The sequence below is a fragment of the Spironucleus salmonicida genome, chromosome 1, assembly GCF_000497125.1.
Source record: "Spironucleus salmonicida strain ATCC 50377 chromosome 1, whole genome shotgun sequence".
Classification (NCBI taxonomy): Eukaryota; Fornicata; order Diplomonadida; family Hexamitidae; genus Spironucleus; species Spironucleus salmonicida.
Window position 1 is genome coordinate 1133625 of NC_090596.1, and position 24102 is coordinate 1157726.

General features: G+C 35.1%; 13 protein-coding genes across 13 annotated transcripts; 6 read left to right on the forward strand and 7 right to left on the reverse strand. All coding sequences in view use genetic code 6, as the record gives it.

The window, feature by feature from the left end:
• Positions 1 to 1273: 1273 nt before the first annotated feature.
• On the reverse strand, positions 1274 to 1534 carry SS50377_20786 (uncharacterized protein; the record flags this gene model as incomplete). The annotated part of the gene is made up of 1 exon (XM_067904724.1): positions 1274 to 1534. The coding sequence occupies one exon, from the start codon at positions 1532 to 1534 to the stop codon at positions 1274 to 1276; it is 261 nt and encodes an 86-aa protein (XP_067768206.1).
• A 1961-nt stretch (positions 1535 to 3495) lies between these two features.
• SS50377_20787 (ABC transporter family protein) lies at positions 3496 to 5730 on the reverse strand (the record flags this gene model as incomplete). The annotated part of the gene is made up of 1 exon (XM_067904725.1): positions 3496 to 5730. The coding sequence occupies one exon, from the start codon at positions 5728 to 5730 to the stop codon at positions 3496 to 3498; it is 2235 nt and encodes a 744-aa protein (XP_067768207.1).
• A 346-nt stretch (positions 5731 to 6076) lies between these two features.
• On the reverse strand, positions 6077 to 7186 carry SS50377_20788 (Transmembrane domain-containing protein; the record flags this gene model as incomplete). Its single annotated transcript, XM_067904726.1, has 1 exon — positions 6077 to 7186. One exon carries the CDS (start codon positions 7184 to 7186, stop codon positions 6077 to 6079), a length of 1110 nt encoding a protein of 369 aa, XP_067768208.1.
• A 499-nt stretch (positions 7187 to 7685) lies between these two features.
• On the forward strand, positions 7686 to 8108 carry SS50377_20789 (Myb-like DNA-binding domain-containing protein; the record flags this gene model as incomplete). Its single annotated transcript, XM_067904727.1, has 1 exon — positions 7686 to 8108. One exon carries the CDS (start codon positions 7686 to 7688, stop codon positions 8106 to 8108), a length of 423 nt encoding a protein of 140 aa, XP_067768209.1.
• Positions 8109 to 8569: 461 nt separating this feature from the next.
• Positions 8570 to 12559, forward strand: SS50377_20790 (uncharacterized protein; the record flags this gene model as incomplete). Its single annotated transcript, XM_067904728.1, has 1 exon — positions 8570 to 12559. The coding sequence occupies one exon, from the start codon at positions 8570 to 8572 to the stop codon at positions 12557 to 12559; it is 3990 nt and encodes a 1329-aa protein (XP_067768210.1).
• Positions 12560 to 12877: 318 nt separating this feature from the next.
• SS50377_20791 (uncharacterized protein) lies at positions 12878 to 13648 on the reverse strand (the record flags this gene model as incomplete). The annotated part of the gene is made up of 1 exon (XM_067904729.1): positions 12878 to 13648. The coding sequence occupies one exon, from the start codon at positions 13646 to 13648 to the stop codon at positions 12878 to 12880; it is 771 nt and encodes a 256-aa protein (XP_067768211.1).
• Positions 13649 to 13959: 311 nt separating this feature from the next.
• Positions 13960 to 16371, forward strand: SS50377_20792 (Transmembrane domain-containing protein; the record flags this gene model as incomplete). Its single annotated transcript, XM_067904730.1, has 1 exon — positions 13960 to 16371. One exon carries the CDS (start codon positions 13960 to 13962, stop codon positions 16369 to 16371), a length of 2412 nt encoding a protein of 803 aa, XP_067768212.1.
• A 235-nt stretch (positions 16372 to 16606) lies between these two features.
• Positions 16607 to 17833, forward strand: SS50377_20793 (uncharacterized protein; the record flags this gene model as incomplete). The annotated part of the gene is made up of 1 exon (XM_067904731.1): positions 16607 to 17833. One exon carries the CDS (start codon positions 16607 to 16609, stop codon positions 17831 to 17833), a length of 1227 nt encoding a protein of 408 aa, XP_067768213.1.
• A 95-nt stretch (positions 17834 to 17928) lies between these two features.
• SS50377_20794 (uncharacterized protein) lies at positions 17929 to 19023 on the forward strand (the record flags this gene model as incomplete). The annotated part of the gene is made up of 1 exon (XM_067904732.1): positions 17929 to 19023. One exon carries the CDS (start codon positions 17929 to 17931, stop codon positions 19021 to 19023), a length of 1095 nt encoding a protein of 364 aa, XP_067768214.1.
• A 651-nt stretch (positions 19024 to 19674) lies between these two features.
• Positions 19675 to 20289, reverse strand: SS50377_20795 (Transmembrane domain-containing protein; the record flags this gene model as incomplete). The annotated part of the gene is made up of 1 exon (XM_067904733.1): positions 19675 to 20289. The coding sequence occupies one exon, from the start codon at positions 20287 to 20289 to the stop codon at positions 19675 to 19677; it is 615 nt and encodes a 204-aa protein (XP_067768215.1).
• Positions 20290 to 20439: 150 nt separating this feature from the next.
• Positions 20440 to 21660, reverse strand: SS50377_20796 (SHIPPO 1-like protein; the record flags this gene model as incomplete). The annotated part of the gene is made up of 1 exon (XM_067904734.1): positions 20440 to 21660. One exon carries the CDS (start codon positions 21658 to 21660, stop codon positions 20440 to 20442), a length of 1221 nt encoding a protein of 406 aa, XP_067768216.1.
• A 60-nt stretch (positions 21661 to 21720) lies between these two features.
• On the reverse strand, positions 21721 to 22584 carry SS50377_20797 (Transmembrane domain-containing protein; the record flags this gene model as incomplete). Its single annotated transcript, XM_067904735.1, has 1 exon — positions 21721 to 22584. One exon carries the CDS (start codon positions 22582 to 22584, stop codon positions 21721 to 21723), a length of 864 nt encoding a protein of 287 aa, XP_067768217.1.
• Positions 22585 to 22937: 353 nt separating this feature from the next.
• Positions 22938 to 24098, forward strand: SS50377_20798 (uncharacterized protein; the record flags this gene model as incomplete). Its single annotated transcript, XM_067904736.1, has 1 exon — positions 22938 to 24098. The coding sequence occupies one exon, from the start codon at positions 22938 to 22940 to the stop codon at positions 24096 to 24098; it is 1161 nt and encodes a 386-aa protein (XP_067768218.1).
• Positions 24099 to 24102: the final 4 nt, after the last annotated feature.

Sequence of the window (24102 nt, forward strand, 5' to 3'; positions counted from 1 at the left end):
TTTTCACTCCTGTACTATCACTATACAGTATCTTGCATCATACCCACCCTTTTGTATGGATATCCCCAGGATTTACAACTGTTACTTAGCACAATAATAGAATATTTTCGTATATTTTAGCAGTTAAAAAGACATTTGCAGTTATTCTGAGTCACTAAAATGCATCAGTGACATCACTGACCAGCGTGTGCACCGATTTCAAATATGCATAATATACAATCTCCTGCCTTCTCAGCAGACTCTTTATAAACGAATAACTCAGGAATATTCACATATTTTAATCATAGGTGCCATCAAGTGAATCCCTGAGCAGCTTATTTTATAGGCCAGATCATTGTGCAAGCAAGAATCATTCAAAGATCTAAGGTTGGATGGATAGTAGCAAAACTTATCTGGTATGTTAGTTTACATTAAAGTTTTTGGAGAAACTTCTAATTTCAGTATTATATTTTGGTTTTCAGGTCATATTAATGACATTTTTGATTTTAGAAATTACTCTTAGATCAGTATTTTTACTTACTTTGGTGTAAATCTGTCTAATTTTATTTGTCAAAATTATTATTAAAGAATCTATAAACTATATTTTAGTATCTCTATGGTTTTACAAAGTTTTAACATTGAAAAGTAAAAATTTACACAAAACACTAGCTTTTATACTTTTCTGATTACCAAATTCTTAAATTAAAATTATGATGCATCAATATTATTATGAATCGTTTAAAAAATTATGTAGTATATTGTAAAGATCATTTTGTAGCCGTTTAATTTAGTGAAGTCTAGATGTCCATTAAAAGTTATGGAATAGACTTATCACCGATTTATAACCTAACAGATGTTATAAATTTCATATATATGTATAATATGTATATTAATTAATTTTTATTAACTCCACATGATCTCTTAAAGTTTTTCGATTTTAATTTATTGTTATTAATTAAATTAAATAATTATTCTTGGTAGTATATATAATTTCAAGAATATTTATAGACATGTCATCAAAAACATTTTAATAGAAGCGTCAAGCCAGCTAACGTAAACTATTATATAAACTGTTTAATACTTGGGAGGATAAGTCTTTACAGTCTAGGACCTTAACTTGCTAACCTGCAATAAATGAATTGTAGTTAGTATAAGTTGATATTATTTAATTTACTCAGAAATTATCGAAAAATAAGGTAACATAATATCTGTAGATTAATTACAAATATTTTAATACTTACTAAAAATTGTATAAATAAAGGCACATTAAATATGAACTTAAAAATAACTCACTTCATATATTAATGCGTATTTTTTTGGTATCTATTAACTATTCATCATCAAAATCACAAAGTTGCTCTGCTATCAACTCATTTAACTTTTATTACGTTAAAACGACGTAAGATGCCTATTTTCGAATTCCTCGAGTTGATTATGCTAGTATGCTGGCAGTAGATTCTTTTCCCACCTATACTAGACTAATTTACGATTATCCATAGCATGAATCCGATGATATTAAAGTTGGTACTTCTGGTGCCACATTTCCTGCTCCCATTTATAAATTTTGACTAATAATTAATATCAAAATAATATCACTATTCCTTCAGTCATGACAAAATTTAAATGTTATTATATGATTCTTACTATTACTAATATATATTAATGTAATCTGAAAAAACTAGATAAATTATTTCTTATATATTTGTGGTAATCATGGAAAATAAAACTTTAAGATGAAAATTATAATAAATCAACATTTATTTAAAGGTGTTACCTCGGTATAATAATATTGAGATTATCAATTATAGGTAAATTTAAAGTGGATTCGTATAACTTAAAGTATACATATTGCTTCCAGCGCTGCAATACGCCACATAGCGATATACTACCAAACCGCCATAACCCCTTCCAAAAAGCTTGTTATCGCCCCGTTTCCCCCTAAATTGTAAAATCAACCATTTGGGATTTTGCGGATCCGACCGCGCCTGCCGCCGACCTTCGCGGGCGCGTCCCATCCTCATCAAAACTGCCAATTCACCCCCTCCCATCCTCCGTACAACACATCCACCCCTTAATTTCTTAATTTCTTACTTTCGTTCTTACTTACTTACTTACTTACTTACTTACTTACTTACTTTACTTACTTACTTACTTACTTACTTACTTACTTACTTACTTTACTTACTTACTTACTTACTTACTTTACTTACTTACTTACTTACTTACTTACTTACTTACTTTACTTACTTACTTACTTACTTACTTACTTACTTTACTTACTTACTTACTTACTTACTTACTTACTTACTTACTTACTTACTTACTTACTTACTTACTTACTTACTTACTTACTTACTTACTTACTTACTTACTTACTTACTTACTTACTTACTTACTTACTTACTTACTTACTTACTTACTTACTTACTTACTTACTTACTTACTTACTTACTTACTTACTTACTTACTTACTTACTTACTTACTTACTTACTTACTTACTTACTTACTTACTTACTTACTTACTTACTTACTTACTTACTTACTTACTTACTTACTTACTTACTTACTTACTTACTTACTTTACTTACTTACTTACTTACTTACTTACTTACTTACTTACTTACTTACTTACTTACTTACTTACTTACTTACTTACTTACTTACTTTACTTACTTACTTACTTACTTACTTACTTACTTACTTACTTACTTACTTACTTACTTACTTACTTACTTACTTACTTACTTACTTACTTTACTTACTTACTTACTTACTTACTTACTTACTTACTTACTTACTTACTTACTTACTTACTTACTTACTTACTTACTTACTTACTTACTTACTTACTTACTTACTTACTTACTTACTTACTTACTTACTTACTTACTTACTTACTTACTTACTTACTTACTTACTTACTTACTTACTTACTTACTTACTTACTTACTTACTTACTTACTTACTTACTTACTTACTTACTTACTTACTTACTTACTTACTTACTTACTTACTTACTTACTTACTTACTTTACTTACTTACTTACTTACTTACTTACTTACTTACTTACTTACTTACTTACTTACTTACTTACTTAACTTACTTACTTACTTACTTACTTACTTACTTACTTACTTACTTACTTACTTACTTACTTACTTACTTACTTACTTACTTACTTACTTACTTACTTAACTTACTTACTTACTTACTTACTTACTTACTTACTTACTTACTTACTTACTTACTTACTTACTTACTTACTTACTTACTTACTTACTTACTTACTTACTTACTTACTTACTTACTTACTTACTTACTTACTAACTAACTAACTAACTAACTAACTAACTAACCTAACTAACTAACTAACTAACTAACTAACTAACTAACTAACTAACTAACTAACTAACTAACTAACTAACTAACTAACTAACTAACTAACTAACTAACTAACTAACTAACTTACTTACCTCCCCTTCCCTATTCGCCCTCCCCATTCCTTCAAATTCTCTCACTTCTTATACCCCTTCCTGAGCTCCTCCCTGTACTCGTCGAAGCCGCCGTCGAACTCGCGCAGCGTCCCCTGCTCGACAATGCGTATTTCGTCCGTTACGGCGTTCACGAACGGCCCGTCGTGCGAAACGATGATTACCGCGCCGTTGTACGCCTGCAGCGCCTCCGTGAGCGCCTGCTTCGTCTCCACGTCCACGTGATTCGTCGGCTCGTCCAGCACGAGAATCCGCGCCCGCGAGCGGAACGTCAGCAGCGCGAGGCTGACGCGCGTTTTCTGGCCCCCGCTGAGCGTCCTGCAAATCTGGTCCACGAGCGTCACGCCGACCCCGAAATCGCCCAAATGGGCCCGAATTTCGCCCTCGAGCGCCTGCTAATTGATTTTGCGCAAATGATCGAACGGCGTGGCGTCCAAATCGAGCTGGTCCGCGTGGTGCTGCCAGAAGATCGCGAAGCTGGCCTGGTTGCTGAAATTGACCTCCCCGGACGTCGGGCGCACGTGGCCCGTAATGAGCTTCAGGAGCGTCGATTTCCCGGCCGCGTTCGCGCCGCAGAGAGCGATTCGCGAGTCGCTGAAAACGCGCAAATTGACGTTCTTGATCTTGAAGCCGCCGAGCTTCTCCTGCGAGTACGCGAATTCGACGTTTTTGAGCTCCAAAATCGGCTCCGTCGTCGAGTGGCTGAACTCTTCGGGATACGGCTGCGGGAAATTGAAGCATTCGACTTTCTCGGTCGAAAGCTCGACGACCGCGAGCTTATTGAGCGCCTTCAGACGCGACTGAACGAGCGACGCGCGTTTCGCGTTGAAGCGGAAACGGTCGATAAACGACTGGATGTGCGCGCGGCGGTCGTCCTCGCGCGATTTGACTTTCTCTAGGTTTATCAGCTCGTTTGAGCGATTTTTGGCGAAAGTTGAGTAGTTTCCTGAGTAGTGTTTTAGCTGTTTGTCGGTTAGCAGGACCACATCCGTTGCGTAGGAGTCTATGAATGATATGTCGTGCGAAACGACGATTAGGAGGCCTTTTTGGTTAAAATTTTTGAGCCATTCTTCGAGCCAAATCGTCGCTAATAAATCGAGATTGTTGGTGGGTTCGTCGAGCATCAGGATGTCAGGTTCCGTGAAAAGGGCGCGGGCGAGTGCTACGCGCATTTTCCAGCCTCCTGAGAGCTCTTTTGTTGCTTTTCCTTGCATTCCTTGCGAGAACATTAGGCCTGTTAAGATTTTGGCCGCGCTGGCACGTTTTGTGTTGTAGTTCGTCTCGTTTTGCTGCTCAAAAAGGGCGTTGATAGCGTCAGAGACGTGCTCATCTGTGAGGGGAACTATGTCTTTCTATATTAGGGATTGGACCATTTTGACGTTCTCAGAATTGTTGTTAAGCAGGTCTAAGTCATCGATGAAAAGTTCTAAAAGCTTTTGCTGCTTGCTTTGTAAAACGTATAGATCGTCGGCGGCTAAAACAACATCAATAACACAGTCATCTGTGCTTGGGACTTCCTGGCTGACATAGAGAACTTTTAATTTTTCTCTATTGGCGATACAGTGAATTTCATTGCTGAAAATACTTCTGAGTAGGCTGGATTTTCCAGCACCATTTCTAGCTACCAAGCAATATCTATGGCCATAGTGGAACTAAAATGACACATTTTCAAGCAAAATGTTTGCTCCAAACGCGAGTGTTACATTTTAAAGTTCAACGGCAGCAGAAATCACACCAGCACCAGATGATGCTGTTGCATTAGCATTAGGTGTTGCGCTTTTGAGCATTTAAATATCTTCGGTAAAGGCTGAGTTTTTACCATTTTTGATTCTTTTAGCTGTTGAAATTTATTGCTTTTCAGCTATTTTTTAAAGTGAGTACTCTAGTTTCTACTTTTAAAGATCACGTGGGGCTTATTTTTCGAGATATTTTTAATTAATGTCAGCTTCCTTTTAAAGAATGGCAGCCGCAGAAAAAGTTCCTGAGATTTGAGCTTAGTTGGTTTGAGGCTAAAGGGCTGCACAGTAGTCATATATTTCCTGTAAAATATCAGAGGCTGCATCTTCCGAAGCTGTTACATCAAGTGAAGTCAAAATTGGAGCGGCCGACTGAATAAGTTCAGAAAGCGCGGTCGGAGAGGAGTAATCCAGAGAAATAAATGCAGTCTAAATATACTGCAAAATGAAATCATCAATAAGCAACTGCTAGGTTTGGGGATGCGTAAAGGACTTAATAATAGTAGGGGTAAGGTTGTCCATTTTTAAAAGGCTGAAGGAAAGGAAAGAAAATAGAAGGTGAAAAATTATATTATTATATAATAAATTTAATGTATTCTTAATCGAATTTCATGGAAAATAGAAATGCAAGCATGACACATATTTAGAATAAATAAACGTTTGATCAGTCTCGCACGCTGTGGTCTGGTGTAATTACTTGTTTCTTATAATAAGTAATCGGCGAAATATAGTCAATAAACCAGTCATAATGAACCGGTTTAATTACATGAATATTGGCACATACTAGAATAAATAGCATGTTCACGGAGGCAATTATGCTCAAAATATCAGCTAAAATCATGGTTCGCATATATCGTAAATATTTCACTCAAATTACTACATCGAGTACGTTTTCAGATTAATACTACTAAACCTATTCAGGGGACGGCTTGAAATTTTAGAAAGCATTTTCGTTCCCAGGCGTATCAAATTCATCGCCAATTAGCGGAAGCTCATTCTACTTCATAACTATCGTCGGCTGGGAGTCATCGGGTGGTAAAATTCTGTCCATTTCCGGTATTTCTGGCTTGTTGTCTTCGATAGTTTAATCTGGCATGTTGTAATCCATCCTCTGCAGATTTGCGCATTTCCGGACTATCAGGCCAGTGTTAGGTATTTTAGACCTAGTATACAGCGCTAGTGCAACGTCTTAAGCGAATAAAATCCCTATAATAATCACAGCTTTTTTAAGATACCAAGGGACGTAGCCTGATGTGATGAAATTATGCTCTGTTAGGTTTGGAACAACTTTTTTGGTTGTAATAGTGATCATCTAATCTCTGCCTCTGTTTTGCTCGTATGCTGTTTGTTCGTAGTATGCTAAAATCTAGCCTGAGCTCTGGTACATGAAAATATCTGTTTTGAGGTCGAGGGATACTATTGAAAATTCAGAGTAGGCTTATGGCAATACAAGGGATGCTGTTTAGTCAAACCATCCGGTAATGTGCACTTTTCTAGTTTCCACAAATGTGGTGACATCACGCTCATGTCTTACTTGTCTGGAATGTGTATTCCCATTAGAATCGCGGTGTGTTTCATATGTATAATATACTTCAATATGCCAACATCTTACGAATATGTTAATTGATGGTGCTGTATTTCGAAGTGATTGTAAAAAATTCTGCATATTTTTTTCGGTCTTGATATTTTTTATTTTTTTCAATTCTCTATGAATACACGTGATGACGATTAGTCGGATGACGAACCAAACGGCAGCTACAATCAATATTATTGTTCCTGATGTATCAAATAGCAATGTACCTGAGCAAATTAATGCGGCTAAAATAATTTATGCAATAATACCAAAAACTGGAAACTTTTCTCTTTTAACTTTTTTATTTCGGCTTATACAACTAAAAAATATAAGAGTTATTAACATTGGGATAACTAAATAACATGTAACTAACGATCCAGCAATTATATACGTTAATTCTATCATTTATAAAAATAATTAATTTCTATTATTATATACCAAATAATAGAATCTTATTTTAATTTTTTTATAGTATAACTTATTATTATGAGTAATTTCAAATTAATTTCCAATTAATATTTTACCTTTAATAATATATATTTAACTCATTTATCGGAAAAATGTATATAATCGAAAAAAATTATAAATCTGATTATTACTAGCAATATAATTACAAAAAATGGTACTATGGTGTATAACTATTTTAAAAAACTAGTAGTTTTTCTAAGTACTTATTAGTTCAGCCATATTAATCAAGGTATTGAAAATAAATAAATATATTAAAGGTAGATATTGTAGGATACCTAATAGTTATACATATATAAATAATGAATTATAATTTACAACAAAGTATCAATATAATTAAATTTAATTATAGAATAGAAAAAAAAATTAAAAATATAAAATCAGCATTTAACCAATTATTCTATATATAATACGTTTATTTTTTGTGGTCACTCTAATAATGACTATGCACGCAAAATGGACTTTGGCCGAATAACAACTTCTTCGTGAAGCTATTAAGGATTAGTGCCATACTATGGAGATAGATTGGACATAAATATCTCTTAAAATACCTGGGAAAACTCCTAGACAATGTTCAATTCGTTATCACAACATAGAAAAGTTTTCCATTTAAAGCGGATTCTTTTCTTCTTCTTAAAAAACGAAATGGACTACTTTTATGGACTAGAAAGTAATTAATGTCGCTGAAAATAGCGGTAGAAATTGGAAACTAGTATCTTAAGAGTTAGGTCTTGGGGTGTCTATAGTAAAAAACCGTTTTTACGTTTTATAAAGAAAACAAGAGCAAAAGATCCCCTAAATTGGGGTTCAGCCTGTTTGCTTAACCTATAGTCCCTTTGTTTTCGATCTGCTCGATATCTGAGTAGATTTAGTAATTGATTCTATTTATTATATTAATTAAATTATTTATATATTAAAGTTTATAATTAAATTTTCTACTTGCTCTTTTTTTATTATTAATATAATAAAAGATACATAATCTCAGCTTTAAATGTATATTTTATATGACTTAGTATTTCTCCTTACCTGAATGTATTAATCATCACTTGCCATCTAATCCTATTGCTAAGCACAATTACCCAGTTCAACTTTGATTAACACAAAATCATAGCACGTATGAATACTAAAAATTTACTGATATTTATTGTTATTATTTGCGATTTTTTCAGTACCAATTTCTATTACACGATTCCATCATATATGACAGGAATTCTCAATCATATAATTCTTCTAAAATTAGTTTAACCCGAGATTTCAAAATTTCAAAATTTCAAAAACACATAAAACACTAATTATTATATTTATATTTTTACTATTATTTAAATGTCAGAACCCAGTTTGTCGGAAATTGCGAACGCCAAACTGGCCTCTGCAACACGCTTGACGGCGAACACGCGCACTTCCTCGCGGTTGCGCTAGCTCCCTCAACCCATGTCGTAACTGAAGGACCAACTGGCAGCGAAGGACTCCGTATCAGCCTACACGCGTTTTTTCGGTTAAAAGCCGCTAAACGACCATTTCTGCGCAGTATTCGATGAAAATGGCATTCTAGGCTTCGAAACTGCCGCAGGTACTGTGGAGCTGTACCTGAATGCCGCAGCTGCAGCACTCACGCAGGTGGACATCTACGATACGTCTGCCGCGCAGACCTTGTAACAGGTTATCGCCTATTTTGCAGCGCAGCTGCGTGCCATGTATAGCCAGAAGCTGGTTTTTGAGCAAAGCATCGATGGTCTCGTACGCGGGAATGAGGCGCTTCAGCTCCAGCTACATGAAGCCAATACGGCCAACTTGCAACTTCAGAGCGCATTAAAAGAACTCAAAACCGGCAAAATTAACGCGGAAATAGAGTTCGACCGGATGAATATCGACTACGTAGCGATGCAGAAGGAGATGGAGCGAAACGGGACTTACCAGACGTCGCTTACAGCGTAAATACAGCAGTATCAAGCGGAGCTAGAAGCCACACGGTCCACTAACTCGCATGCGACGAAGCAGAACAACTACTACCACACGGAGCTGAACGACCTACGGACGCGCTACGAGCAACTACTTATCACACACGAATACGTCTATAAGACGAACCAACAAAACGAGCAGGATCTGGGCGATGCGCGCCTGCAGATATCGCTCCTGAGCGAGTCCCAAATCGGCGACAGGCTGCGCATCGACGCGCTGCTGCGCGAGCACAACGAGGAGCTCAACTGCCTGCACAAGGAGAACACGAGCCTCATAATGCAGTCGCAGCTCGCCGAAACTGACGCGCTGCAGAAGGAGCGGCAGCAGCTCATTTTGTATAATCTGAAGCAGAGGGAGCTGGCGGACGTCAATGCAAGCAAATAGCAGCAGCTGATCAAGCACATCGAGACGCAGCGCTCCCTGGCGAATCTGGGCCAGCGGCCGTCCGCAAACGTCAGAAATAGCTCCGTATCGCGCTATTCGAGCGACTAAGAGGAATACGAAATCGAGGAAGAATGCGAAATCGACGCGGAAGGAAATGTGCTAATCCGACAGAAAAAACGGAAAAGGAACGGAAAATGTACTCAATTTTCGAGGCCCAAAAAGCAGAATTTGATGCAATCTAGGACCTGCAGCCAGGCGAATTTGGGCGCGGAATTTGATGGTAGTGAGGGGGCGTTTTCGTCGGTCGCAACGCAGACGAATTTAACGCTAAAAGACGTGAATTTGCTGCTCAAAATTCGCTAAAACTTCGAAAAACTCGTCCCGGACGCGAAGCAGCGCGCGAAGGTCCTGGGGGTGCAAATTAGGGGCGAAATGGGCCAGTCAGGGTCGCTCCAGAGCCTAATGAGCAAAAAGGAGCGGTAGAAGAAATAGGAAGTGGATTACGAGCAGAAAAGGGCGAACCTGAAATAAGCGATTGGGAACGCTCAAATTCAGCGCGGGAACTATCAGCAGCAGCTCACGGCTCTGCAAAAGTGGATGGAGGCGAATCCGGACAAGATTAGCGAGGAGGCGATTAGGCAAATGGAGGATTTGAAAATGAGTCTAATTAACACAAATCACGACATCGAAGTGCTGCAGGGCGAGTACAAATACGTCAAAAAGCAGGAAATCGAGGCGCGGCTGGAAAACGGCGATTCAGGCTCCGAGGAATCGGACAAAACGCACGAAGACGGGTATAGAATCAGCAAAAATTCAACATTTTAAGACCAATATGGATACAAAACGCAGGCGGTAAAATAGGGTACCGTTTAAAAATCATATATTACAAGGGAAATTAATGCGTATCAAAAAGTTAATATAGATGGATAGTTTAATATGGAAATAGATGGTATGTAGGAGTCTAACTATATTGATGATAGGAATATTTAAATGAAGAATTTTATCTTAAATTAGAAGGAATTACCTCTAATCAAAGGAGTATACAAAAATTTGGCGAAGATCGAAGAAGATAGAGTCAGATATCTTAAAGAATTGCAAACTAACCTCCGGCAATCGTAAAAATAACAAAAATTATAAGCTTATTAATTGAAATAATAAGCATAAAATATATTAAAGAACCATCTTTTAAATTCAAAACGAGGAAAATCCAATATCACTGGTTTAGTCGTTAAAACAGAAGAGGATATTCGAAACGGTAAAAAATTGTATTAATAGAACTAAAATCACGATTTTGAAAATCCATTTAAGCAAATTTTACGTAATCGTAAAAAATAATAAATCTAGTAAGAATTATAAACTAAAATTACAATGGATAATTTACGAAAATTCAGAAATAAAGATATTGAAACACAAGATAATTTCGAGAAGAAATTATTTAGCTTAATTGCAAAAATTAAAAATCGAAAGAATACAGAAAGTTCGATAGAAAAATAGGACCCTGAGGAAACATCATCATCAGACTATTATGATTCAGAGCATTCTTCTGAAATTGATGCATCAGCTAATACAAATTAAGACGACAAAATAGATGAATCTACTCCTTATAATTTACTGCTTGGAGGCTCTTTACCTGCAGATGTTATACTTGCACCAGAAACCATATTATAATCTTCTACGACATCGCCAATTCATTAAAATTTTGGAATTGCTTAGTCTCATTCTCCAAATAAACACCGCTTTGTTGCATCATCGCTTTTAGCGCTATAAAATGCATCGCCCTAATTCGAGAAAGCTATTTTTTCAACGTCAAAAACTTCAGTTTTCATGTATAAGAATTTATTTTCTTTCTTTGAAGATTTTGACTCTTTGAACACAAATTTAACATTAGACTCCGAATTTTCTGATATTATAATAGACGAAATATCAGCACTTTTTTATAAAATTATTAAGCCTTCTGCAAGCTCGAAACATCTTCTTTAAGAAAATACAAAAATAGTTAAGATTGAATTTCATGAAGATTTTGATTCTATTTTCAATGATTTTAAGCTATAGAAGATAGTTACTAATGGGAAAACATACGCTCTTATGCCTTATAACATATAATTAAAATCTTTGACATGGATTCTCAATCTTACAAAATAAATTATTGAATTTATTTTTGATGATTTCGCTTCTAAAGCTTTCAAATTCATGACAAATCCTAACTAATAGTATAATACTTAGGGGTTAATATTAAATTTTGTATAAACAACTTATGGGCTTGAAATTTTATCCTAAAATATTGTTTTACATTTAATATCTAATTTAATTTCCCACAGGAAAAATAGTTCTAAAATTGAACTGTTATATCTTCTATTAACGAATAAAATTAGTATTCTGCAACTCCAGTTCCTTTCATTCCTTTAGAACTTAAATATAACATCTCTTACAAAACAGGATTTTTAGTCTCTTATACTTGTAGTATTTAGTGGTATTTCCATATAAAATAATGATATATTATTGTTAAATTTCGATAAAAACTAGAAAGATAATGTTTTATAAAACGATTAGGTTTCTTTATTATTTTTACGATTCTTCTCACTTTAAAATGTTCGTAAAAACATTAAGATGGTATCATTTTTTCCAGAATTTTAACGATTTACAGAAAGTTAAAAGAAGGGGTTTTAAGCCTTAATCGCTCCGTTTTTACCATACCAAAAAATAAATGTTGTTGAAGAATTTTTATCGATTTTTGCATTCTCAGCAAAGCTGGATAAACTAGGTAATGCTGAACTTGTAGGACTATCAGAAGTTATATTAAAATAAATTTCAGAAGCACTTAGTGCTCAGAAAATGGAAAAAACTGCAAAACGGGCATTTATAAGATTAATTCGCAGCGTTCGCGCAATTACTGAAGCACGTGAGGGTGTACGAGCCTGGGCATGCTGTAATTAGCTAATATGGCGTTGGTAGGAAGGAGTTATTAAGTGATTTTCAAGTTTAATATACCTATTATTTATATAAAAATTAACTAACCTATCTATTTTTTCTAAGATTTAGTTATTTAACGAGATCAAGTTAGATATTTAACCATTTTATACTGATTTAAACCATAATAATCGACAATTCAATTTAACAATAATTTTTTAACTGTCTCAACTTATATTATTTTAAATATAATTTCAATAGGTTTGTAACTAATTTAATTTTAATCACATCATCTAAAAAATTATTCCTTTTACAAAGTTTCACCATACTAACTTATTCAATTCATTTTTTATATTACCGTCAAAATTGCAAATAAAACCCTCACATGAACACCGTACTGCCGAGCCAGTAAATCTCCTTCTGTTCAGCGATGCTGACAACGATTTTCTCGCAGCAGAAGCACACGCTCTGTGGAACACCGGGCAGGTTAACCACTGCCGTTGGGACACCGTATCTGCTGATAACTTACAAGAATCCGCCTTCGCTGATACCCTCGCAAACTGCCAGAATGGATCCTGCCGGCCCAGTACAAATATCTACAATTCGGCTGCAACCGAAAAGATTTTTTGCCCAAATTACTGGTTCATACCCTGGTCTGAGGCAGAATATCACGTTGTCCTGGGAGCAAGCTGCAAAGATTGATTCATGGTTTGTGGTCAGAGCTGTGATACCGCGTATTTCTGCCAGTTTTTGGAGGAACTTATCTGACGAAAGCGAGTAAATTCCAGTTTAATCGGAAATATATAGGTATCCATTCAGACCGGTAATTGAAAGTGGGAAGTGTAAGCCAGAATCTGGCTCTAGGAGGGCGTTCGATGTTCGTTTTTCGATAAAAAGGACGTTGTTCCAGGTGACATCGACGATAAAAAGCCTCTCATTGAGTGTGTAGCAGTCTGTTGGCTATCCTTTGGTTGATCCAACTAATTCTATGTTTGTGGTGTGAAAATCGTACTTTTGGATTGTTCCATTAATTGACATAATATTGATTGATTCATCTTCACATGCTCTAATACGCACTGGTTAGTTTGGACAGGTAAATAAAAGCTGAAATTGATGGTTGTGTGTAGGAGGCGAAGCAGTGAAAACGTTCATTCTCAAAATGCGGAAAGCTATTTATTTTAGTATAATATATAAAATACATAATGAATTGAAAATCGTCCTTTAATAGTTTTGTCTTGAACATTAGTAAAATAAACTACTAATTTTAAGTAGAACTGATAATAATTTTAAGCATAAGAAATAATAGTGTTTAGTAAAAAGTTATTAATATAAATGAGTTTTAAGATATTAGTTATTACACAGTGACTAATTGGTCTCTAATATTTTTTTAATAATTAACTTTTATACAATAACAAAAAAAGTAATAATAGAGAATATTTATATCAGTCTAAGTACACCAAATTATGAAATATACTAAGGAATATCATTGTTGTCTTTATATCATAGTATAATATTAGTTTTAATTAATTAAAATTAAAAACTAAATATTATAACATTTTCGACAAATCATGGTAGAAGCTTGTATAGGGAGGCAACATAATTTTTCATAGACCTATAAACAAGGAGTTATTTATACTTATTAAAAAGTTAAATATTATTCATTATACTAGTATATTCGTTTTCCACTAAAATTGATGGTTTCAATTTAAGAAATTAAGCAAATAATATATATAATAACTAGATAGACTTTCAAAATGAACAGTAATAAAATAAGATCTATTGGACTTAATTGTACATTTAACCAAATCATGTAGATATTTGGTGTTGATACAGCTATGTTTTTCTAATACTATTTTATATTTATCATTCTTTTGTCAATATAATTTGTATGTCTTATTCCTTTTTTGATTATTTATCTAAATTATGATTTGTCTAAAATAAATTTTAATAGACAGCATAATGAATATATAATACTATATGATGTTGCAACTGGGTCATTATCATCATTTTATTGGTGTGTTATTCTTTTTATGAATATACTTTACTTTTTTTTTATCAAAAGACTACATCTGAAAATTCTTCATCATGATGACTTACTATATAGAATAGAAGATTATTCGGTAATTATTCATAATATCCCAAAAAACTTATCATCATTTGATATATGTTAGTAACTAGAAAATATTATAGAATAAAATTCTATAGTAACTACATTACGTGTCGAAGATCCTTCAATTTTAAGATAGAGATAAAATTACTTCGAATTATAAAAGAAATACTATGATGACCTTTAATATAATAAATAAAATATATTTAACAGTTCAAGGCTTTAAAAATTTATAATGAGATTATCGGATAAGCACAAAATGTTTATTAAATTATAAAAGCTTAGAATCTAAAAAGATGCACTATATTATGATACAAAATTATTGAAATTGCGAGATAAAATAAATAAGAAGGTTGCTAAAAATTTAAGCGAAAAAGAAGGTATCGTTATTGTTTTTAATACTGTACAACAAAAGTAATATTGTTTAGCTTTAAAAAAACTTAAAATAAATGATGATTGGGTTAAAATTAAAAAATCTTATAGTCCAGATGATATTATTTATCCGAATATATCCATTACAAATAGATATAAAAAACGTCAATCTATACTTGCATATTTTATTTTAATAATAATATCAGGATTTTTGTTTATAACAATTAAGTTGGCAAGAGACAAACAGTATAATTATATTACCGCACAACGAAGCTTGTTTATGCGTACAATAGTTAACGGTCTTACTATTTTTGGAATAGTACAAATACCAGTTGGTTTTCGACCACTAGTTACATATTTAGCGGAATAAGAACGTCATGCATCTTATTCAGGGTTTTTGAAATCTAAATTTGTTAAATATTATATCTTTACAATGTTTAATAAATTATCAATTTTGTACTATAGAGGTTTTGCAGATCTTATTAGTGTTGAATAAGAGAATGTTGATCCTTATGAATAATTAAGAGGTTATTTCGGTATTTTTTCGAAATCTCGCAGTTGGAGATTTGGTCCTAATACCCCAGGCCGAGATTTAATACTTATTATGATTTCGTATATTTATGGATATAATTTTGTATTATGGTTAATATTTTAAATATCTTTATGGGTATAAAAAATATAAAACTAACATATAACAGGAATATCTGTCTAAATATCTTAAGTATATGTAAACAATTTTGTTGTATTTACTTTAGTATAATGCTACGCATTTTAATAGCCTTTGATGATTCCATTCGCAATAATTTATTATATAACAAATTATTACTTAGTCAAATATTACCAAGTTTATTATGGTAAAATTCTCCCAGATACTAATAAATTGACAATTACCGCTTAATTTACCAGCATATCTATAACATGTGGCTCATTTATTGCTTTGATATAATTTAATTTTGGAGAAGTAATATTTTTATGGCTCATCCTAATGTTACTATGCTGTATCATGTCATATATTAGTTATTCAGATTGGTTCAATAAATTTATAAGTAAATATATGAAGTCTACGTTTACTGATGATTAATATATCCTAAAACATAACCCACCATATCATCAAGTTGAATTTGACAAATATTATTAGTTACCTGAACAGTTACACAAACAATATTTATAGAATATGCAATCTATTATAATCCATACCAAATATTAAATAGCAAAAGAAATTGAAAGAACATTCTATAGCTATAGAACTATTGAATGGTCAAAAAATTAATATAACCCTTAATATAATCTCCATAAGAGGGATATTTCAATTTTAGTATCAACATAAGCAGAACTTACAGATATAGTAACTTCGACAGATACACATGTTGACTAAGAGAAGATAGCCGAAAAGTGAGCATATATTATTCATAAATTCACAAAAATAATGTGATTTAGCATATATTTAAATATTTTGAATTATTCCAACAACGATACTCTAAATAATCATAATTCCATCCTCCATTCTTTCAGCATCATTTTACCTATAATTATATATAATATTAGTATTATTAGCTTTATTTTTTCTGCTTAAAATTTTCCTATTAATTCTATTTAAATATATAATAACCAAATTTTCAATTTCCACACTTATGGGATGCAGCCCGGCCCAGTAGTTGGTACACCCAACGTCAACAAGCGGCCTGGAGACCTACCAATACTCTGAAAACGTCATAACTCTCCCTACGAAGCTCCTAGCTTCCACCCCCTTTGCCTCGCTGTCGACTTTGGCGCAATGTCAGCACCCCGTAATCGAAGCGCTCGCTACTTTCGCCATCGCGCAGTTCGAGTCCGGGAGGAGCTCATTTTTCGTCCGGTTCGAGCCGACAATCGCGCCGCCGCAGCAGGAAAAGTTCGTCCAAATCGCCCGGAAATCGCTCGAAATCGCGCTGCGCGGCACGTCAACGGGCCGCGTGCCGGGCATACATTTGTAAGGCTTGGAGCTCGTTTTCGCTCGCTGGCCATGCCAGTTCGCGCGCGATGCCAGCGACTTCGAGGCGCTGCTGGCCGCCGAAAAGCGCGACGTTTTCGCGATATATTTCGACCCGCACGCGCTGCCCCGCGCCGCCGTGGAGGCGTTCCTGGAACGGCTGCGGGGCGGGCGGTTCCTGCGCAAAACGACAGATTTCTGCGTCGTTTTCGTGCGCTTTCAGGCCGATTTGGTAGCCCAAATCGCAGGTTCCGGGCGCAGCGTCCTCAGCGAGGCCTTGGTGAGCGCGGAAATGCGCAGCGCGGAGGAGCAGGTTCTGCGCGCGCTGGCCGCTGGCATCCACAGCGTCCGGCTCCAAAAGCCTCTAGATGGCGCGTTTCTGGGCGTTTTGTCGCAGCTTCTCTCCATCTAGCACCTCGAAATGCGCGATTTTCGGCTTTCGGGGAGTGGGGAAAGGAGCGAAAACGGAGATAATATGCTAATCGAGCTCTCCTGGCATCCGGCAGACGAGAAGTACAAAAGCAGCTATTTGGAGCTTTACCAGTACATCTTGAAGCTGCTTCCGGCGAGGGAGCAGACGAGAATCCGGTAGCTTTACAATTTGGACATAGAGAGGCCCGTAGAAGTGGATTTTGCGTTCGTTTAGCAGGTCACAGCTGAGGCGGTTTAACAGTACCTTTTTAGTAATTAAAACATTATTGACGTCGGAACTAGCTAGTTCAACGCTGAGAAGATAGAGCTGTTTAAGACCACTATCCAGTAGGAGATAGAGAAGCAGTTGCTGGGAACTGATAAATGCGAGATTAGCGAAACTGCTGAAGGGGAAATTCAGCTGGTCATCTATAGGACCGATAAAAGCGGTGAATCTAAATTTAGTGGCCTTCTATGAGCTTTTGTAAAGTGTTATATAAGTTAAGGCAGTGCATCAGAATAAAATAAAAATGCAAAAGTATTTACTTATTATTATACATATATAATATTATAATGGTATTTCTTTCAGAGATTAAATAAAATAATAAAATAATTATTAATATTTTTCTCCAGATGGAAGATATAAAATACATAACCAAGCTACTCGCACATGCAACAGACGAACAGGAAACTGCCAACTTTCTTAATTCCCTGCTTGCTATTTATACACGTCCTGCGAACAGATTAATTCCACGATTTTCGTACGATGAAGATATAGTCGATGCACTGGCACACCAGTATTTCCGATATACACTATCTACAAGGCAAATGATACTAAAACTAGCAGTTTAACTCACTTCCTTGCAGGCAGAAAATCCTAATTTTACGTCGTTCATCGACCGCACTGCGCTACTTATGCAGACATAGAACACAAACACGCTCCTCATGAAGCTTACTCTGCAGCTTCTTACAAACATTATATCAGAAATCTCGTATTTGGGTGAACTGGATGAGTTTATCCGGGAACTTCTGCCTGTCAAGAAGGGAGAGATCTAGGAATTAGTTTTTACGCTATTACAATAGTTGATTATTATACGTTAATATAAGTTTTTTGATTAGCTGGAAATTGAGTTTGAACAATACGATTTGCGGTTATTGTATGGATTTTTGTCTTAGTATATGATGATATATAACGTTGAAGTTGGTAATTTTATAAAAATTTTTGAAAAACATTATCAGCAAGAAGAAATAGGCAAATTCGGCTAAATTTGCATTTTAAGGGGATATTAAGTTAATATAGACAAAGATTGGTTGCTGTATTAGCTTTCAATTCCATATAAATCTGCAGACGAAACTAAGAATTTGCTTAGTTTATGTTTTTGCATATAATTCAATTAGGAAGATATGTAAATACTATATAATAAATATTATATATGTAAAAACTTATTTTTGGATTTAATAGAGCATATTGTATCCGATATAATATTAAAAATTGATTATGAAACTGTATTTGAATGGATAGTTTACTGCGTGAGATCTTAGCCGAGCCTAAAAATATGTGTGCGTAATATTATCCAAAATCTAAAAAATGTAGACGAGATAATACGGATACTTGAAGAAGATGACAGAATATTGGCAGACGAATTAGCGGCTTTAGAAATATACTGAGCTTAAAAATTCCGATTAATTAATTTATCAACACTTTATTTACTTATTAATTTGAAAAAACTTATAAGAAACTAACTTATTTAACTAAATTATTAATTTATGTAATCATTAAAGTAGTAAGAAAAGGGCTCAAGCAATATAAAATATTAATATAAAAAAAGTAGTTTGTTTTTTATGTTTTTGTAAAACTAGTTTAATTATACTAAATATTATTTATAGTTTTGCTCTTCGTCAAAAATGCATACAACTGACAAAAATTATCACGAGATGAAAGATTTATCTGTAAATAGTTAATCTATAGGTAATTTATTAGATGAGCGCACACCCTATAAATTAAGCTCACTAAGATTGAATTATAAATGTAAAATAAAAAAATCAAATACAATTAGCAAAATTTAATTTATTAATTCTTCGTAGCATGTTAGTGAAACTTCAGTTGAATAATCTTAGTGAACTATTTTAATAATTTATATTATTTTATATAAACTAGTCTACGCAGCATTAAATAATTGTTGCGTTTGATTTAATTTATGATAAGTAAATTAAAACAACAACTACATTTATTATCATTATTATTTAATATTAATTAATTTAAAAGTTTAATTATTTTCGTAGAATTAACGATTAAATTATATACTAAAATAATATTACTCATACAAGATTTTCATTAAGTCCAACGGCCTCTTGTCCACCTCTCTTTTCATAACTAATTGATGCACAAAAACTTATTAATCCTAAAGCAAGCTCTGATATAATTTAAACGTAAGATAATCCTATAAAAATAGACAGTAACACATAGTATATTTAATTATTGACCATCTGCTTACCTGCATAAAATGCTAATCCAAAATTGCAAGCAAAAATAATTGCTCCATTGAAAAAATGTATAGTACCTAAAATTGCTTTTACTTATGCGATTGTCAATGTTTATTTCTTATTGAAATAATGAATATTATTGTTTTTAACGCTTAATTACTTAAAAGATAAGAATATATATACATTTAGCAAGCAATACGTGATAGTAATTAATGTGAAGCTTGAAGTGAATGTTAACAGTCCAACACTAACTAGTAGTGTTAAAAACGTACATATCATGGCAAACGGATAATGTAGTTTAAATGCACTCAAGCTGTTATTTTTTTCTTTAGCTAGAACAACTGAATAGTGGATTATAATAGCTAGCAAGCCTACCGCAAAAATAGACTAAAAAATGATATTCTATTTTATTAGGTACGTAAAAATGTTCAGAAACCAGTTGCTCTGCATTTAGGGAGGTGCCAAAATAATTATTTAACATATTTAATATTTAAAATAATATAATTATTTTTATACTAATAATTTAAAAATTAAAATAATTATTATCATCCCATGCTAATCACTTTATATATTCGTATTTTTAAAAAGAAACAAATCCCCTCATTCTGTCCGCCAGGCCCGCTTCGTCTTCAGATGGATGCTAGGCCCTCTAGTGCTCAAAGTGCTGGAATTCCAGTCGTACGCTCCGGGACCCGGGACGCTGTCAGGCTTCCCGGTACGGTGCCGTTCGTGGAAATAGACCCCCTGCTGGTTCAGGCTGCGATCGATATTGTAGCCACCAGGGCCCAGTTTCCCTGTTGTGCTGGTCGTCTTAGTCACCCTACTCTGTCTGTTAAACTTGAACCCGCAGTTCGGCTGTTGCGTCAAAATCTGCTAATACTCGTTCCCAGCGGGCGTCCGGTCCCTCTCGAACCCAGAAAGCTTCTGTCCAATGCTGAATCGTGGGGCCGACCGCGCGCCGACAGAAACCGTTTCGTAGGTCCCAGGGCCCGGCACGACATCTGGGCGCCCGAACTGATGCTTAAACGACATAGAATTCGTCTTCGGGTTTGGCTCAGTATACTCAAATTTCGAGTTGTAGGCCCCCGGTCCCGGGTTCGAGTTCCGGTCGCCCAGATAATGTTTGAAGCGCATTGAAAACTGCCGCCCGGGGGTCTCAGAGAGGCTCTAGTACTCGTTGGGGCCCGGGACGCCGTTCGCGTGTGCGATTGGAAGGTGCCCGACGCGCGGAATCTGCACCGAAATAGACTTAGCCGTTGGTGGAAGTTCGTACGCGTTCGGTGCTGGGTTCTCGTTGGTGCGCTCGCTGCCCAGCTTAATTCCCATCGAAAAAGAAGGGGCCTGTGTGAAAACGGCGTTTGGATCGTACGCACCAGGGCCTGGATTCATGTTTTTAAGGTTTTCAGCTGGGCGCGACGTAAACGAGTACGCTGGAGCGGACTCCTGAATCGAATTAGGAGTGTAGTCAGCGGGGCTCGGACCCTGAAAATTCGTTTTTAGTGCGTACTTTGGTGCTATTGTTCTTATGGGCTATTGATATTTGAGCTACTTGAATGCGTCGACTTCGTAGGTTCCAGGCCCGGGGACCGTGTTTTTAAATGGAGAATCATACTTAGAGCTCATGGAGAAATCAGGGGCGCGGGGCAGGATCTTCTCCGGCTTGTAAGCGTTCGGTGCCGGGTTCTTGTTAGATGGGCCCGATGGGTATTTGTTTTTGATTGAATAATCGGGATTATGTTATTTTAGTTTCGTGTAGTCCGGGTTGTAAATGTTTGGGGCCGGTTTGTACAGGTCAGACGTAAGGTCAGACTGAATTGACATTAAGAAGTGTATTGCGCGAAAATAAATAAACTAATAATATGTATAAAATAATATATTTGCTCAGTCTTCTCTTTAAATTTTTTTCTTCGGTGACTTTGGTATCATCTCTTCCATCTCCTCAGTTTCTTCAGTAGCTTCTATTTTGTTAAAATCCTCATCGGAATCAGATTTCCAGATTTCTTCTTCTTACACATCATCTGCAATAATTTCCTTTACTTCTTCAACATGTGTAACAACATTAGAAAATAATTCGTCGCTTTCTTCCTTTTGGCCAATAGTTTCTTATTGCTTATTTTCTTCAATGTCGTCTAATAACGGGGCTGTAGGTGTTTCCTCTACAATATTTTCAACTTCGGCGACTTAATCAACTGGAGGCAAAACAAGATCCTCTTCCTTCTAAAAGGTATGAGATGTAAGTTGAGGTGCATCAAACTTTGGGGTTAATTTCATATTGTCATTATTGAATATAGAGTTCTCTACATTAGGAGTATTATCAGACTTGGGCAAAATAATTTTTGGAGAAATATTGGTCTTATTAATTTTCTTGAAAGATTAAGTAAAATCAAATTTTCCAGATTTTACATCAGAAAGTTTAGATTTTAATGTTTTTACTAGGTCTTACTAGTAATCCTTATCTTCGACAAGTTTTTAAACGTAGTGGAAGTTAGGTGAAATAAATTTGTCAAATAATATTTAAGCTCCATTGAAGTGAATTAAATATATCGAGAGTCCGAATTTTGACATATAAACTATAAAATTATCTCTTAAGAAAGGGAGCAATATCTCAACTAGTTCTAAAAGGCCAAAGATAACCCAAAATGCCAACCATTATGAGTCATCGTTAGTCTCTCTAGATACTAATGCCTTATTAGACTTATAAACTGCAATGACAATGCAATAAAGTACAGTAAGGTATCGCAACATTTAGAGTAGATGAAGTGGAAAGATTTTGACTATATTTATCAAAAATTTATATAATAAATGTCATCTTTAACACTGCTTAAGAAATATATATGCAAATATTATACATTTCTACTATATCTAAATCAAGTAATTTGTGCTGTATTTTATTTTATACTTTATATAGTATTAATAATTTTATTTAATATTTCTCCATCTCACGAAAACTCATCTATCCACGATTGTTTATTTTTAATTATACAATTAATACATAAATATTATATATTTACTATCATAGATTATATGCTTCACCTTATTTTCTAACAAATTACTTTATTATTATATATTTATATAAATATATTAGATTTTCTTCTATAATGAAATGTTGCTAACAGGACCAGGCAGGAATACTAACTGCCATACAAGAGACGCTTAATGAGGATTTTGATGAGCTAACAGCAGAAACGCATCTATCGTCACAGATTTTCGCCGAAATCACCAAAATTCAGGCCGAAAACTCTCGTTTAAAGCAGAATTTTACTAAAACGATCGCATTCCTGAAAGACACTGATTCGACTTCCCTGAAGGGTGATATACAGAAGGTCATAGATTTCCAGCGGCTCCGAAATGCGCAGCTGAGAAAGCAGCTCAAAGGCCTCCGAAAGTGCGACCCGAACGGCCAATTGCCGGTACTCATCAAGTAGCTCAACGTGCAGCCCCTTATGCTCGAAAAGCGGCAACTGCGGAATCCTGAAATCGGCAGGGGGCTCCCGGGGTTGTTGAGGCTCAAAAGCATTCAAAACGATATCATGTTCGTCCGCGCGCAGATAGCACACGAAAGCGCTAGAGATGCTCCCATAGGAAAGGGAAAATACGCCAAAAACGAGCTTTTAGGAATAGAAAATCAATTTGTAAGCGTATTCTAAAATATCCAAAGCTATCCAATTTTGGAACGAATTTCCGAACTGAAAATGTGTGAAAACGAGCTGAAAGAGGAGAAACTGGCACTTATTGACGCAATTTTCGAAAAAATCGAAGAAACTGAGAAACTAGTCGATCCGCAACAGCAGCTGCAGCTGGGCGCCGTGGAGGCCACTTTCAACAAAATTCTGATTCTGGGTCCCTAGGCGCTCATCGGAAAACAGGAATTGACGCAGATTTAGCGCGAAATTGACATTTTTACGAAAATTGATGAATTAGGAGTGGAAAATCAAATTCTAAATGAACAAATTTCGTTCCACCACGCACCTGCAGTACGAATTCTGGCCAGGCATGCCCTCGAGAAATCGACGAAAACGCAGTTGGCCAAAATCCAAAAGGAGATAGTTTCCCTGAACTGCGCGAAAAACGAGCTGTAGGGCGTCACAAATCAGCCCGAATTAATAGAGGAAATCGCAGGGTTCCTGAACAACGAAAGCCAGACCCAGTCCGAGCACTTTAAGGAGGAGGTTGAAAAAATCTGCAGCGGGGTGGGCCAGATGGGTATCAGGGGCGATCTGGTTAAAAAATACAAGAAATAGTGTCTTATTCTGAAGTGAGGAA